Source organism: Alligator mississippiensis, chromosome 4, assembly GCF_030867095.1.
Source record: "Alligator mississippiensis isolate rAllMis1 chromosome 4, rAllMis1, whole genome shotgun sequence".
NCBI classification, from domain to species: Eukaryota; Metazoa; Chordata; order Crocodylia; family Alligatoridae; genus Alligator; species Alligator mississippiensis.
Window position 1 is genome coordinate 58,927,214 of NC_081827.1, and position 15,871 is coordinate 58,943,084.

General features: G+C 51.1%; 1 protein-coding gene across 1 annotated transcript in view; it reads right to left on the reverse strand.

The window, feature by feature from the left end:
- ADAMTS20 (ADAM metallopeptidase with thrombospondin type 1 motif 20) overlaps positions 1–3,483 on the reverse strand; it is a 165,741-nt gene extending 162,258 nt beyond the window's left edge. The window contains exons 1-2 of the mRNA XM_006272240.3: positions 3,242–3,483; positions 2,797–3,149 (exon numbers count right to left, since the gene is read on the reverse strand). Coding sequence (XP_006272302.1) covers positions 2,797–3,149; positions 3,242–3,323 — 435 coding nt within the window. The 5' untranslated portion in view covers positions 3,324–3,483. The remainder of the gene's footprint in view (positions 1–2,796; positions 3,150–3,241) is intronic.
- Between the last annotated feature and the right edge of the window lie 12,388 nt (positions 3,484–15,871).

Here is a 15,871-nt window from a genome sequence, read left to right on the forward strand (position 1 = left end):
ACAGTGTTTTGTTTGGGCAGGATTTTAGTTTTGGATTACTTTACTTTTGTTTGTTTCTTTGTTTGTTTTACTTCTAATTACAACAGCACTAATTAGGTGTGCTTCAAAAGCAAGATCAGTGCTTCTGGATGCACATTAATATAATCTTTTCTCTGGACAGTTTACTTTTTTAGTTCATTTCTAAGGGATAGATTAAGTCTGTAGGCACAGATCAGAGTATAGGGTGAGAAATATTTGCACATCCCAGAAAAAGCACTGGGAGATAATGTTATACCCCTTTCAGGTGTAATTTCTCTGTGGCTCTCTTTTTCCAGTGTGCGCCATGGGGCAGTAGACTGCATCTCAGCCTTTTATAGGATAAAGTGTATTTCCCCTGATTATATTCTGCCACCTCCAATCCATTTTTGTCTCCATCCTCCCTATTCATGTGGCTGCCTTTCCCAATGCTCAAACCTAAGGCTTTCCCCCTTTCACTTTCCTAAGTGGAGACAGCTTCTTAAATTGTGCTGTAATAATTACACAATCAGATTTTTAAAGGGAAACTACTATTTTACATCTATGTGTTAGACCTGCCACCCAGACATCACAGCTGATATCATAGCTTCCACACTTCATCCTTCTCCTCTGCCACAGCTGCAAGATGGTTTAAAGTGTTGTCGACTTTTTTTTACCGCTGTGAAATAAAAATATCAATAAAATAAAAATATTAATAAAAGTGCCAATAACCACTTTTTGATAAACACTTGAAAAATACCGGTCCCACATTCTAAGTTTAGAACACTTGATCTGTAAAATAAAACAAAAATAAAGTGGCTCCTTTCATCTTGCTCTTTTCTCTGCACATCCCCTCTACCACCAATTGGCAGAGGGCCCCTGGCAGCCCTGTCGCTTGCTCCATATCAGGAGGAAGGATATCAATGGCACAAAAACCACATATATGTAAAACTATTGTACTTACTCTATTTACAAGTAATCATTAATATGTTATTGCAAACCTCTCTGTCAGTTCTAACACACGTGCTTCTAAGATTTGCTTTCAAAGTTTGTTTGTATTCAGCAGCTAGCATTCATCATAGTTCTATAATAATAAATTAATCAGTTATTATTATGGATCAAGCCCTGCCCCTGAGGCAAAAACCATGGTTTGAAATATGCCGGGGTTTCTGCCTCCCAGCCAATGAGCACCAAGCAACAGGACTGCTCGGACCCCTCAGCCAATCAGTGACAGGAGGCAAAAACCACAGAATATTTAAAACTGTGGTGTTTGCCTCCTGGCCAATCAGGAACAAGCAGTGAGATCACCAGGGAACCTGTGCCAATCAGTGGCAGGGGGGCTCACAGCAAAAAGAACAAGATTAAAGGACCTGTAGCACTTCCGGCCCAATTTAGGTAGATCCCTAATTATTTGTTCTTGGCCAAAGAAGCAGAGGGAGAGGTTTCATATATTGTTGTGCCTTAGTCTTTCCCCAAGTAGTTCTGTTACCTTAGTCTTACCCCTCTTGCCTAAAGAGGGGTTGGAAGAGGAATAAAAGAAACCAAGTTAGTACAAAATTGGCAATACCCCGGTATGAAGAAAGAGGCCTGATGGGTTTCCACTGAGGTCAGTTGCAGACTTTCGTCTTGCTTCAGTGGAAGCAGGATCAGACCCAGGCGGAACCAGTGCTGACTGCTGAGCAACAGAAAGACAGGGGGCTTCTCTCCCCTTCCCCCCACACCCCATCTCTCCTCACAGACCTTGTGTAAGCAGAGAACAGGAGAGCACCAGGTCCCCATGGGGCCACACCATTATTGCCCCTGTTCTGTCCCCACGCATTTCAGGCCAAGGGGTGCCAGGGATTCACTGGAGCAGTGGCACAGCCCTGCTGCACAGCCCTTTCCTTTAGCACAACCCTGCTGGGTGTCAGGCTTATTTGTCACCTTTTAAAACATGTGGGTCCAGCCCACCAAGTCTTTCATAGGCCTCCCTTCAGCAAAGGAAAAGGAGGCAATAAATTTCTTGGGGAAAATCATGAAAAAACAGGGAGGAGAGTGCCAGTCAGAGTGTGCCAAGTGGGGACACGGAGCAGAGCACACAGGACGGTGCCCCCTAGCCCTCAAACGAGTCCAAGGAGCCAGTGCACACTGCCCAGTGATAGTCTGGTTCAGGGCCGCCCCTAGGGGTGGGCGAGTGGGGAGGCTGCTCCAGGTCCCGAGCTTTGGGTGGCCCCGCACACACTGCCATACAGGCCCTGCTGCAGCCACCGCCGGCTCCACAGTCCAGCTGCTCGCAACCCCCCCACCCCATGGTCCAGCCGCTTGCCACCCCCACTCCCTAGCCCCGCACACCCCTAGGGATGGCGTTGGGATGTCGGCAACAAAAGTGCCACTGGGCCCCCCCATGCCCCGGTTTCCAGCTGGCCACTGGGGGACCCCGCCTGGGTCATGCCCTGCTAGTGTCCCCCCAGACTCAGGAGGCGCCAGTCGCCCATCGTGCCAGGCAGGGTGGCCAACTTGCCTTGGAGTCTCCAGGAATTAGAGATAAGTCTGCAGGAGACTGCTGAGAGTCACCCAGGAGAGAAATAAATGGGCATTCATTACAAAGAATATTAAGTGTTGAAGCTGATTTATACAGTTGTCCAGTGGGTTTCTGAAATGTAACAGTAATGTGCATTTGCCTTCCTGACGTCAAGTCATTAATGTCATCACATCACGTGATGAAACCTGCGGGGAATAGACTCAACCAGAGCTGGCAACCCTAGTGCCAGGGCAGCCCGCAGCCGAGGGGAACGTGCTGGGAGGAAGCGGTGTCTCACTCACCAGGCCGCCGCAGAGGCTGAGCACGGCGGCGTGCGCGTCCCGCGCGTTGACGGTGCCGCGGTAGAAGCAGTGGCGCAGGTCGGGCGGCGGCGGCGGCGGCGCGGGCGGGGGGCGGCCGCGGTGCAGCACGGCGAAGCCGGGCGCCAGGAAGCCCGCGTCGGCGCTGAGGTTGAGGCGGAAGAGCTGTCCGTAAGCGGCCAGCTGGAAGTGGTAGCGGGCGGCGGGGCCCGGCGGCGGCTCCGCACTCCTCCTCCTCCTGCGGAAGGGCTGCGCGCGGGGCAGCGGCGCGCCGCGCTCGTCCACCCGCACGGGCGCCACGATCTCGTAGGACGGCAGCTGCCGCACCAGCGCCTCTGCGGGGACAGCCGGGCCAGCCCTTAGCGCCCCGCCCGCCCCCTGCGCCCCGCGGACACGCGTGGGGGAGCGGCCCAGCGGCCGCGCTTACCTTGTGCGGGGTGCAGGCGCAGCGGCCGGCACCCGGCGAGGAGCAGGCAGAGCGGACACAGCAGCCCCGCCAGCCACCGCATGGCGCGCCCGGCGCCCGCCCTCCCGGCAGCGGCGCCCGTCTCAGCACTCGCCCGCCCGCATGCCGCCCCCGGCCCGGCTCTCGCCTCGCTCCTCGCTCCCCGCGCCCGGCCGGCCGGCCGGGGGCGGCTCCTGTCTCCCCCCCCCGCCGCCCGCTCCGCTCCGGCTGCGGCCGCCCCGGACCCCCGGCATCAAAGCACTGCCCGCCCCTTGGGGCAGCGCCGCACCAATGGGGGGAGTCGCCGGCCCGCCGCCGGCGCGCACGGGCAGCCCCCGCGCGCGCATACACACACACGCACACACACACACACACACACACACGCAGGCAGGCACCACACACACGCGCGCGCGCGCGCGCACACACACACACACACACACACACAGGCAGACACCAGACACACAGTGGCAGGCACCACACACGCACACACACAGGCAGGCACTGGACACACACGTCCTCCACACACACAGAGGCAGGCACCACACCCACGATCCCCATGCACACACATGCGCACATACACACAGGCACTGCCTACCTACACAGGCAGGCATTGCACACACACACTGTGTACACACACACACAAGCACAGGCACACCAGCAGGCACCACACACCCCTCCCCACACAAACACAGAGGCAAGCACCACACACACAGAAGCACTGTGTACACACACAGGCAGGCACTGCACACATGTGCGTGCACAGAGGCAGGTGCCCCCGAATACACACACACACACACACACATGCAAGCAGGCACTGCAGAGGGAAACACCAAGCACAGCCACTCCCAGCAATATAAACCTATACACTGGGTTTGATCAGAGTGTGCATCTGTGCTCAGTCCACACAAACACAAACTCCAAGCCAGGGCACTTTGTAAAGCCAGAGTTGAGGCTACAACTATGCATTATTTAAGGGAAAATAAACTTGGGTGGGTTGTTCGAGTAAGAGGCTCTACCATTTTTTACAAACCCCACCAGACTTAGAAAGCTGGGAATGCAGAGTTTCTTGGAAAATGAAGAAGAGCTGAGTACCACAGTCCACAGCAGCTGTCCCCTGAGACCCTGGTTTGTGCCCACATCCCCTGCTGACAACACTCCACCCATTGCACAGTCTGTAAGATGGACTCATTTTGCTTCAGGCCTTTGGGTGAAGGAGGCCTGCCCAAAGATTTGAAAGAGTAGCCACCTGATTGTAAACATAGTTGATTTGATTTTCTGTTAAGTCCTTCATCTTCCTTGATAGGTGAAAAGTTGCAATAAAGCCCCATAACTGATCATACAGGAAAGCCAGAAGCCAAAAGCAGGATTACCAACTTTGTGGAATACAAATTTTCAGAAGGTATTAGAAGGTATTTTGTTCACAAAAAGAATCATCCAGAGACAGCACAAGAGCTAGTGTAATTTCCCCTGCGCTCTTCACAGCATACATAGAGAGGAAAGACAGAGGTAAGTAGCTGGAGTGCTTTTTTCTGCATCTTGGCTATTTTTGACTGCCAGAATGGCCCCTTTAGTCTACCAGTGCCCCCCCCCCACACCCCCACACCCCCCTGCAAGCGCTGGCCAAACATTGCACTCGCTGCAGCCGCTTTTGGGAGTGCAGCCGCTTCTGGAAGCAAGTGCAGCAATTGACTGTAGCGATCGTTGTGGGAACATCCGGGGGACCTCCCCACCACCCCCGGTCAGAGTGTGCCGAGTGGGGACACGAAGCAGAGCACACAGGACGGTGCCCGCTAGCCCTCAAACAAGTCCGAGGAGCCAGTGCACACTGCCCAGTGATAGTCTGGTTCAGGGCCGCCCCTAGGGGTGGGCGAGTGGGGAGGCTGCTCCAGGTCCCGAGCTTTGGGTGGCCCCGCAGACACTGCCATACAGGCCCTGCCTCAAATGTGCAAGTGCAGCCTATGCATACCTGAGGGAATGGGTGTTCAAAGATCATGATATCAAGTTGGATCTGATAGCTGCATTTACACATCCGAAGTGATGTTGGATTTCTTTGTTGATAGCCTTCTGCAGGAGATGACTTCCAAGGTATGCAAAATACTCAGCATTTTCCAGAATCTAACCATAAATCTGAATTACCAGAACTGGGGACTTCTCATTAAGAGCTTGTTGATGGAGGACCTTAGTCTTCTCAATGTTAAGCATCAGTCCCATTTTCTTGTATGCTTTGGTAAAAATATCAATGATTGCCTAAAGGTCTGCTTCTGAGTGAGCACAGACTACAGTATCATCCATGTACAGGAACTTGATGATTGAAGTCAGTGTAGTCTTGGTTTTGACTCGGGGTCAGCTTATATTAAACAGCTTGCCAACCATACAGTAGTTTAGCTCCAGGGTACAGAGAAGGACTACAAGAATGATTAAGGGCCTGGAAGACAAACCTTATGAAGGAAGACTAAGGGATCTGGGTCTGTTCAGCCTAGGGAAGAGAAGACTGAGGGGGGACTTGGTGGCCATCTATAAGTATGTAAGGAGTAAATATCGGAAGCTGGGAGAAAAACTGTTCACTAGAGTGCCCCAAAGGAGGACAAGGAGCAATGGTCATAAACTGTTAGAGGATGGTGCACCCACCTGACCTTGTGTAGGCAGTCCCTTGCTGCCTCGGAGCGTGTTCCTGCTGTCAGCCATGGGAATTGTTCCTGTGGCCTTGGTACTGGGTTGCATTCACTGTGAGGGAGACCCTAGCAGTCGCCTGCCACAACTGGTAGGGCTCCTTCTTGGGACTCCTTGTGGGTTGGGCACTACCTCTAGCAGGTACTGTCAGGGCTCCACCTCTCCTACACCCAGTCATGCACCAGCCTTTAGGACCACCAGATGATGGACCACTGGCTTGCCCTCTGATGTCATAGAAGTAAGGTCGGAAGGGAACTTGCAGATCATCAAGTCCGACCCCGTGCCCTGGGCAGGAGAGAAAACTGGGCTCAAATGACCCCAGCCAGGTAGACATCAAGCCTCCTTCTAAAGAGCCCCAGTGTAGGAGCCATCACCACTTCCCTTGGAAGTTGGTTCCAGATCCTAGCCACCCTGACTGTGAAGTAGTGCCTTCGGATGTCTAGTCTAAACCTACTCTCTTAACAATTTGTGGCCATTATTCCTTGTTACCCCGGGGGATGCTAGGGGGAACAGGGTCTCTCCCAAACCCTGCTGGTCCCCCCTGGTGAGTTTATAGATGGCCACCAGGTCCTCCCTCAGCCTTCTCTTGCAAAGGCTGAACAGGTTCAGGTCCCGTAGCCTCTGTTCGTAAGGTTTGCCCTGCTGTCCCCAGATCATGCAGGTGGCCCCCCTCTGGACCCTCTCAATGCTGTCCACATCCCTCCTGAAGTGTGGTGCCCAGAACTGAACACAGTACTCCAGCTGCGGCCTGACCAGTGTCGCATAGAGGGGGAGGATCACCTCCTGGGCCCTGCTTGAGATACATCTGTGGATGCACGACAAGCTACAGTTAGCCCTACTGACTGTGACCTCGCATTGTTGGCCCATGTTCATCTTGGAGTCAATAATGACTCCAAGTTCTCTTTCTGCCACCATGCTCTCGAGAAGGGAGTTTCCCAGCTTATAAGTGTGCTGCTGGTTCCCACTGCCCAAGTTCAGCACCCTGCACTTGTCAATATTGAAACCCATCCTATTTTCATTAGCCCTTCCCCTGTAACCTGTCTAGGTCCTTCCCTACTAATGTGTCCACCTCACCCCAAATCTTGGTTTCATCAGCAAATTTAAACAGGCTGCTTTTTACCCCCTCACCCAAGTCACTAATAAAGAAATTGAACAGTGCGCGCCCAAGGACCGAGCCCTGGGGGACTCCACTGCTCACTTCCCTCCAGGTCGAAAAAGACCCATCCACCACTACCCTCTGAGTATGACCCTTCAGCTTATTTGCAATCTATCTGGCTGTGTAGGCATCAATGCCACAGTCACCTAGTTTTTTTATGAGAATGGGGTGGGAGACAGTGTCAAAGGCCTTGCTGAAGTCCAGAAAGACTACATCCACCGCGACACCTGCGTCCAATGCTTTTGTGACCTGATCCTAGAAGGCAATCAAGTTGGTCTGACAGGACCTGCCCCTAATGAAACCGTGCTGGTTGCCCTTGAGCATCATCTCTGCTGCTGGCCCGTTGCAGATGTGCTCCTTGATGATCTTCTCAGAATTTCCTCAGGATGGAAGTAAGACTAATGGGCCTATAGTTGCCCAGGTCCTCCCTCTTCCCTTTTTTTCAAGATGGGGACCATGTTGGCTTTCTTCCAGTCATCTGGCACCTGGCCAGAGCACCACGAGTGCTTGTAAAGCCATGCCAGGGGCCCTGCAATAACCCCTGCTAATTCCCTCAAAACCCTGGGGTGGAGAGCATCTGGACCTGCTGATTTGAACACATCCAGCCCCTCCAGAAGCTCTCTAACCTGGTCCTCCCCAACCTTAGGCCTGAAGGCATTTCTCCCAAGTCTGTCTGGAATCCTGGTCAGGGAGTCCCGGTCCCTGCACAGGAAAATGGAGGCGAAGAATTTATTAAAGAGCTCTGCTTTCTCCTCTGGTGCAACCACCAGATTGCCAAGCATATCCTGCAGAGGCCCCACATTACCTGGTGCCTTCTTCATTCTCCCTATATATTTAAAAAAGGACTTTTTATTATCTTTGATCCTTGATGCTAGCCCTAGCTCCATATCTGCCTTAGCTTTTCTAACAGCCCCCCTACAAGCAGTGGAGATATACTCCTCTTTGGTGATAGCCCCTCCCTTCCACTGGGTGTATGCCTCCTTTTTGGCAATCAGGCATTCACGAATGCCCTTGGTGAGCCAGGAGAGCTTTTGGGCACTCTTGCCCCACTTGCTTCTTGTTGGGATTGTCACCCCTTGGGTTCTGAGTATCGTCTCCTTAAGGAATGACCACTCATCTTGGGCACTGGGTTCCCCTACTCTCAAGGACCCCAGCACCTCTCCCACTAATCTCAACTCGTTGAAGTTGGCCCTCTTAAAGTGTAGGGCTACTGCCTTGCTGCAGGCCCTTGGCACCCTGCGCTGGATGGTGAATTCCAGCAAGCAATGATTGCTATCGCCCAGGTGGTCGAGGACCTGCAGCCCTCTTACCAGGTCATTGCCCCATGGCCAGGACCAGGTCAAGCAGGTCATTCCCCCTGGTAGGACTGCGCACCTCCTGGGTTAAGTGGAGGTCCTGTATCTCAGCCAGGAACCTCTGTGAGTGGTCCGACCTGGCTGACTGCTCCTCCCAGCAGATGTCCAGGTAATTTAGATCACCCATGGCAACTACATTCCTTGCCTTAAGTGCCTCTGCAAGCTGACCCGAGAATTCGTGGTCCAGCTCTTCCCTTTGGTTGGGAGGTCTGTAGCAGACCCCACCATTAAGTCCCTTTCCCCATGACCCCCCTGTATCCTGACCCAGAGCACTTCAGCCTGCCCCTCCTCTGACCCCATCCTGCTGGTGGAGGATATGTATTGCTCTTTGACGTAGAGTGCCACACCCCCACCTTTCCTTCCTGTTCTATCTCGCCTGTAAACCCTATAGCTCCTAATGCTAACTACCCAGTCATGGAATGAATCCCACCAGGTTTCTGTGAGCTCTACTATGTCTGGGTTTGAACAGGCTATTTGGAGGGCAAGTTCCTCCTGCTTATTCCCCATACTATGAGCATTTGTATAGAGGCATTTAAGGCCTTGGATTGCTGCGTGTGCCACCCCCCCAATTTTCAAGACTATCTGGACCCCTTTTACGTACCTGGGTACTCCTTGAGCATGTCACCTGTCTTGGTCGGGAGGTGTCCTTAAGTCTTCCTGCGGCCCCATGTCGATGTCTACCCTCTCTTCACCTGCTCATCTCCCGCCAGTCTTCCCGTGCCCAGGATGATTATGGGATGTTAGGCAGGCCGTCCCTAACAATATGCCGGGTCTTCCCCACTGTGCTGCTGTTTGCTGGACTGTCCCAGATCTTCCTGTTCCATGAAAGTCGCTTGTGTTTCCACTCCCTGCCTTGGGGCCCCAAGGTAATGGAGCGGTCACAAAGCTTTCTCTCATGCGTGGATGAGCTCTATCTGACACAATAAGTCAACGGACCAATGAAAGGTAAAGTGCTGCTTGACCTGGTTCGGCCAACAGGGGACGACCTAATCAGTGACTTAATGATCGAAAGGAAGCTGGGTGACAGTGACCACAAGCTGATCACCTACACCATCCACCGTAAAGCTGGCAAGTCAGTTAGCAATACAGAAGTCCTTGACTTCAGGAAAGCTGACTTTGACAAGGTCAGGAGGCTTGTCAGTGAGGCCCTAAAGGGCCACAACTCAAAGGGGAGGGGGGTTCAGGATGAGTTGTTGCTCCTCAAAGGAGTGAGCCTGGATGCACAAGCAAAGTCTATCCCATCTCAGAGGAAAGGCAGCAAAAGGGCACAGCAGCCCCCTTGGCTCTCCAGGGACCTAGCAGACCTCCTGCATCTAAAAAGAAAGACCTACAAAGGATGGAGGATTGGATCCAACTCCAAGGAGGAATACTCTGCACTAGTCTGGACCTGAAGGGAGCGAACCAGGAAAGCTAAGGCTGCGACAGAACTCCAATTAGCTACAAGTATCAAGGACAATAAAAAGTCCTTTTTTAGATATGTGGGGAGCCGGAGGAAAAGCAAGGGCAACATTGGACCCCTGCTAAACCAGATGGGACAACTGACAACTGACGCCCAGGAAAAAGCCAACTTACTAAATGGGTACTTTGCATTGGTCTTTCACCAGTCCCATGGGACACCCCTGCCCAATACAGGACATGGAGGCCCAGGTGAGGGAGATTCCTTACCCCCCATCAATACTGACCTCATGAAGGAACACCTTGAGAGGCTGGACACCTTCAAGTCAGCCGGCCCTGACAGTTTACACCCCAGGGTACTCAAGGAGCAGGCAAGCATCATAGATCAGCCCCTGGCATGGATCTTTGAAAGCTCCTGGCACTCTGGTGAAGTGCCCAAAGATTGGAAGAAGGCCAATGTTGTGCCTATCTTCAAGAAAGGGAAGAAAGTGGATCCGGCAAACTACAGGCCCATCAGCCTGACCTCTATCTCAGGGAAAGTTTTAGAAAAGATTATCAAAGAGGCCATTCTTAACAGACTGGCCAATGGCAACATCCTGGGGGATAGACAGCACAGGTTTGTTGTGGGTAGGTCTTGCTTGACCAATCTTATTTCCTTCTACGACCAGGTGACCTATCACCTGGACAAAGGAGAAGAGATTGATTTCGTATATCTTGACTTTAAAAAAGCCTTAGATCTGGTATCCCATGATCACCTCTTAGCAAAACTGGCTAACTGCAGCCTCAGCCTCACCACGATCCGCTGGCTGGGGAATTTGCTCCATGGTAGGACCCAGAGGGTGGTGGTTGATGGAAGTCAATTGTTGTGGTGCCCTGTGACCTGTGGGGTCCCCCAAGGCTCTGTCCTTGAGCCTATACTATTTAACGTCTTCATTAATGATGTAGACATTGATATCAGAAGCGGACTGATCAAGTTCGCCGATGACACCAAACTCTGGGATAAAGCATCCACACCTGAGGACAAGAGGGTGATCCAGGCTGACCTTGACAGGCTCAGGAAATGGGTGGACAAGAACCTGATGGTGTATAACACCGAAAAATACAAGGTTCTCCACCTTGGGAAGAAAAACCTGCAACATCCTTATAGGCTCAGCAGTGCTATGCTGGCTAGCACTACGGACGAAAGGGACTTGGGGGTCATAACTGACCACAAGATGAACATGAGCCACCAATGCGATGTTGCTGCTAGTAAAGCAAGCAAAATGCTGGCTTGCATCTACAGATGCTTCTCAAGCAAATCCCAGGACGTCATTCTCCCATTGTACTCAGCCTTGGTGAGGCTGCAGCTGGAGTACTGCATCCAGTTTTGGGCTCCACAAATCAAAAAGGATGTTTGACAAGCTTGAGAGGGTGCAGTGGAGAGCCACATGCATGATCAGAGGTCAGGAAAACAGACCTTATGAAGAGAGGCTGAGAGCCATGGGACTCTTCATCCTGGAAAAGTGCAGGCTCAGGGGTGATCTGGTGGCCACCTATAAGTTTATCGGGGTGCTTACCAGGATCTGGGGGAACGTCTGTTCACCGGAACACCCCAAGGGATGCTAAGGTTGAATGGTCACAAACTCCTCCATGACCGTTTCAGGCTGGACATAAGGAACAACTTCTTTACTGTCCAAGCCCCCAAGGTTTGGAATAGATAGCCACCAGTGGTGGTTCAAGCACCTACTTTAAACACCTTCAAGAGACATCTGGATGTTTATCTTGCTGGAATCCTATTATCCCTGCTGACTTCCTGCCCCTGGGGCAGGGGGCTGGACTCAATGATCTTCCGAGGTCCCTTCCAGCCCTAATGTCTATGAAATCTATGAAATGGAACAAATTAAATATACAAAAGAAAAAAAATTGAGAATGGGGCCTCAGTCCGTCCCACTCATGATTCTGGTGTCTGTGGCTCCTACGTCCCTCGATGCCGTCCTCCTTCGTCTGCCTACACAGCTGGGCCAACTTGGTGGCTCCTTCAACTGCTCCTGGACCCCTCTGACAGGTCCTCCCTAGATCTTTTGTTTCAGCCTGTGTTTGGCTCAGGGAGCAGTCCTGCTGCCTGCTTCCAGCAGTGCTCTCCTAGCCGTCAGCTTTTATTTCAGCCAGGTGGCATTTTTGGATGATGTCATCTGCCCATGCCGCTCCCAGCCAGCAATAAAAGTGGATGATGAACCTTGCAGGTGTTCCATCCCAGCATGAGTCGTCTGGCTCCTTTTTTCCTAAAAGAAGTAAGCTTGCCCTGTCTTTAGGGCTTTCCTCTTTCTTGTCGGGACAGGTCAGCCTTGTCCTGGGTCCCTCCACAGGAGGGGTCTTTGGGCCAGATGGTTTCAGGTTGGATGTAAGGAGGAACTTCTTTACAGTAAGGGTGACTAGAATCTGGAACAGACTTCCCAAGGAGGTGGTGCAGTCCCTAACTTTGGAAGTCTTCAAAAGGAGACTGGACAGACACCTTCTAGAATCATTTAACCTCAGCAGTATTCCTGCTCACATCAGGGGGGTTGGACTTAGTGATCTTTTGAGGTCCCTTTCAGCAATTAATTTCTATGAGTCTATGATTCCAAGTGGAAGCTTGTTGGTGGTCAGATGTAGCATCATAGTAAGGAATATCAGGAAAAGTGTTGAAGCGATTATGCAGCCTTGCTTAACTCCCATATTAACTTCGAAAGGATCTGTGATAGATCCATTACTGAGAACCACCACTCACATACCATCATGGAGCAGGCAAAGAATGGTGATGAATTTTGGTGGGCATCCATATTTCCAAAGGATCCTCCACAGTTCTTGGTTGATAGAGTCAAAAGCTTTCATGAGGTCAAAGAAGGCCATATAGAGAGGTCTATGTTGTTCCCAGCATTTTTCCTGCAGCTGGCAAGCTGTGAAGATCATGTCAGTTGTGCCTCTTAATGTCTTAAACCCACACTGAGATTCTAGGAGGAACTCATCAGCAAGTGGAAGGAGATGGTTCAGGAGAGTTCTTGCAATGATCTTTCCTGTGGTGGACAGCAAGATGATCCCTCTGCCTGTAATTTCCAGTCAGAATTGTCTCCTTTTATGAAGATTGTCACAATCATGGCATCCCTGAAGTCATCTGGGATTTACTTACAATTCCAAATCCTTAAGGTGAGGGCTGCTTTGATGCTTTTTAAACTTGCTGATGAGCAGGGCCATAAAAATGTGATGCGGAAGGTGCAAGACCTTGAGAGTACTTCTGTTTCTGATGCAGAACTTCTACAGCTTGCTGTACGACACAGTTACCTAGACCTGGAATGTCCTACCTGTTCAGGTAGAAATTACAGTAGTTTTGCCTTAGGATCTAAACAGGTACAGTTTAGAGATGAGGCAGGAAAGCTTGTCAAACCTCATATATGATCTGAATCTCTAGAACATTTAGGTCAATGGTAATTTGTGTTCAATTCATAATGTATCTGCCTGCAAATTGGTAAAATAGGAACCCTAGCCTAAGAAGGATGCATCTCTGCCCAAGGTTTATGATAGTAGAAAGAGAGAAAATTCAGATGTTGGCCAGGTTCCTTCACTAGCCTAAGGAGAAGAGGACTTTGACAGGTAGATAAACCGGTATATCCAGATGGTGTCTGACTACCATGGACATTGTAAATACTCTCGATAGGCTATAGTAGTGATGGAGGTTTATCACCACACATCTTAGGTATTTCCAGTGGCTGCAATCGATCATCATGTAGGTGTCCTGCAAATTCCAAACAGCATACTAGTAATCAAGATCTGGAGGAGGTATGATGGAAGCCAAGGCAACCATGCAAAATTTTATTTTCTGGAGGAAATTCTCTCTTTTACAGGTCTAGGGGCCTTGTTACATGTTGCACCTTAAGCTGCTCAGATGTTGATCAGTGTTAGTGCTAGCTTGAGTTTGGAGCAGTCACACCTTAAGGCTAAAAACCTTCTCTGACTTTCCCTCACCTGCATAGCTGTGACTTACCACTAGAGGAATGGCGAGCAGGGACCTGACTAGGAGCTATAGTTGTGAGTTGCCACTGCTAGGCTCTTCAAGCTGTGACAACATATCTTCAAAAATAGAGACCTTCAGAAGTTGACGAAGGTCCTGGTTTATAAGGCAGGTAGATGGTCTAGGTTTTACTGCTATAGAGGAGGGTGGCAGTACACCCTCCTCTATAGCAATAAAACCTAGACCATCTACCGATGCCACATTAAGACCCTTGAGAGTGTTCTCCAGCGGTGCTTGTGTCAAATCCTGGAGATCAAATGGGAAGACTGCCAGATCAGCACAAGCATCCTCCAGGAAGCTGCATCCAACAGCATTGAAGCCTTGCTCTTGAGAAATCAACTCCAATGGACGGGCCACTGCATCTGAATGTCTGAGAATTGCCCCCCTCACCAGATTCTTTTCTCAGCTCTCTCTTAGCTAACGCTCAAAAGACGGCCAAAGGAAATGGTACAAAGACACACTCAAGGTCGCCCTCAAGCATGGAGGCATCAACACCAACAGCTGGGAGGAGCAAGCTGCTGACCATTCAGTGTGGTGCCACCTTGTCCACCAAGGTGCGCACCACTTTGAGACCCAACAACTCGATACTGAGGTGGAATGGCAGTGGTAGAGGAAAGAGAAGGAGACCAACCTGGAGCTACAAATCCCAGTCTCCTGCTCAACAACATGCCCCATTGCCGAAGAATGTGTGTATTCAGAATTGGGTTCCTCAGTTACCTGGGGACCCATCAAGCCTGATGGACATCATCCTCAACTTCAGGGGACTGCCGATGGTGATGGTGAGCTAGGACAGACTTCTTTCTATCCCTGCTCTAGGTAGGAGTGTGTGAGAGATGTGTTGAGGGGAAGAGCATGGGAACATGAAACTACTACTAGTCCTCTGAGGTAAAGCAGAGTCTTCACCTCTTGTATGAGCACAGATTTATGAGGTAAGTCCCTGGAAAAGGAAATAAAAATGAAGAATTACATGGAACTGTATGGAATACACAGTCTGATAATACTTAGGACTCACTGGTCTGTTGTTATGGCTTCCCAAGCACTAAGGAAGTGCCAAAGTCTTTCCACAAAGGGAGGGGAGGCAAAACGAAGATCTCAATTGATTGGTAAAGTGCTCCCAATGAAGCGGTAAAATACATTGTTCAGCGGAAAGCAACAATCACAATAAAGAAGCATTAGGTAAAGAAGTAACTTGCTCTGTGCTTTAGGCAAGCTCAAGCCTGAAGAAGAATGTGCTGTATTTGAGAGCTGATCTAAATCTATCCCAGCCTTGCAGTTGATCCAATAAAAGATATCACCTACAAAAATCCTTGCCTCTTGCATATTTTCTAGACTCTCACTACCACAACATCACTCCAACACTATCTGTTTTTTAGAAAATTCAAGTTGCTTTACTACAGTAGTATCCAACCTTTTTCAGTAGGAGATCACTTTTGTAATTTAGAAGCAAACCAAGATCTACCCCCTTTCCCCATGCCCAGCAGGTAAGTCTGTGGGGAGGGAAGGGGGGAGGGAAGATTGAGGGAGAAAAATTGGGGGGGGACACCCCCCCCCAGCAGCTATGTCTGTGGGGAAAGGGGCAGGGGGAGAGGAAAGGGCCATGCTGAGGGGCGGGGCAGATTGAAGCCCCAGCCCTAGCCCCACTCCTCCTCTCACCACTTGGGCCTCAATTTACCCCCTGCCCCAACAGCAATGAGGGAGAGAGTTGGGCTGGAGCAGGGGCAGGCTTTGCAGCCAGGGTGAGAAGGACAGAGCCACAAGTGGCTCATCCAGGGGGTGTGGGGAAGGGGGCATGCAACCTGGGAGGACATGGGGGGCACGTGCCCTCAGATCTGTATTCAGGGCAGGGTAGAGCAGGCAGCAGCTGCAGGCTGGTGCCAGGGTCTTCCCAGCAGGGGGGTTGGGCCACCAGGAAGAGCCCAGCCCACAGCGGCACTGGGAGCAGGGGGAGGGGGGCTGTAGTCCCCCCTCTCCTCCTCCCAGCATGAGCACAGCATAGCTTCCCAGCCCCAGCC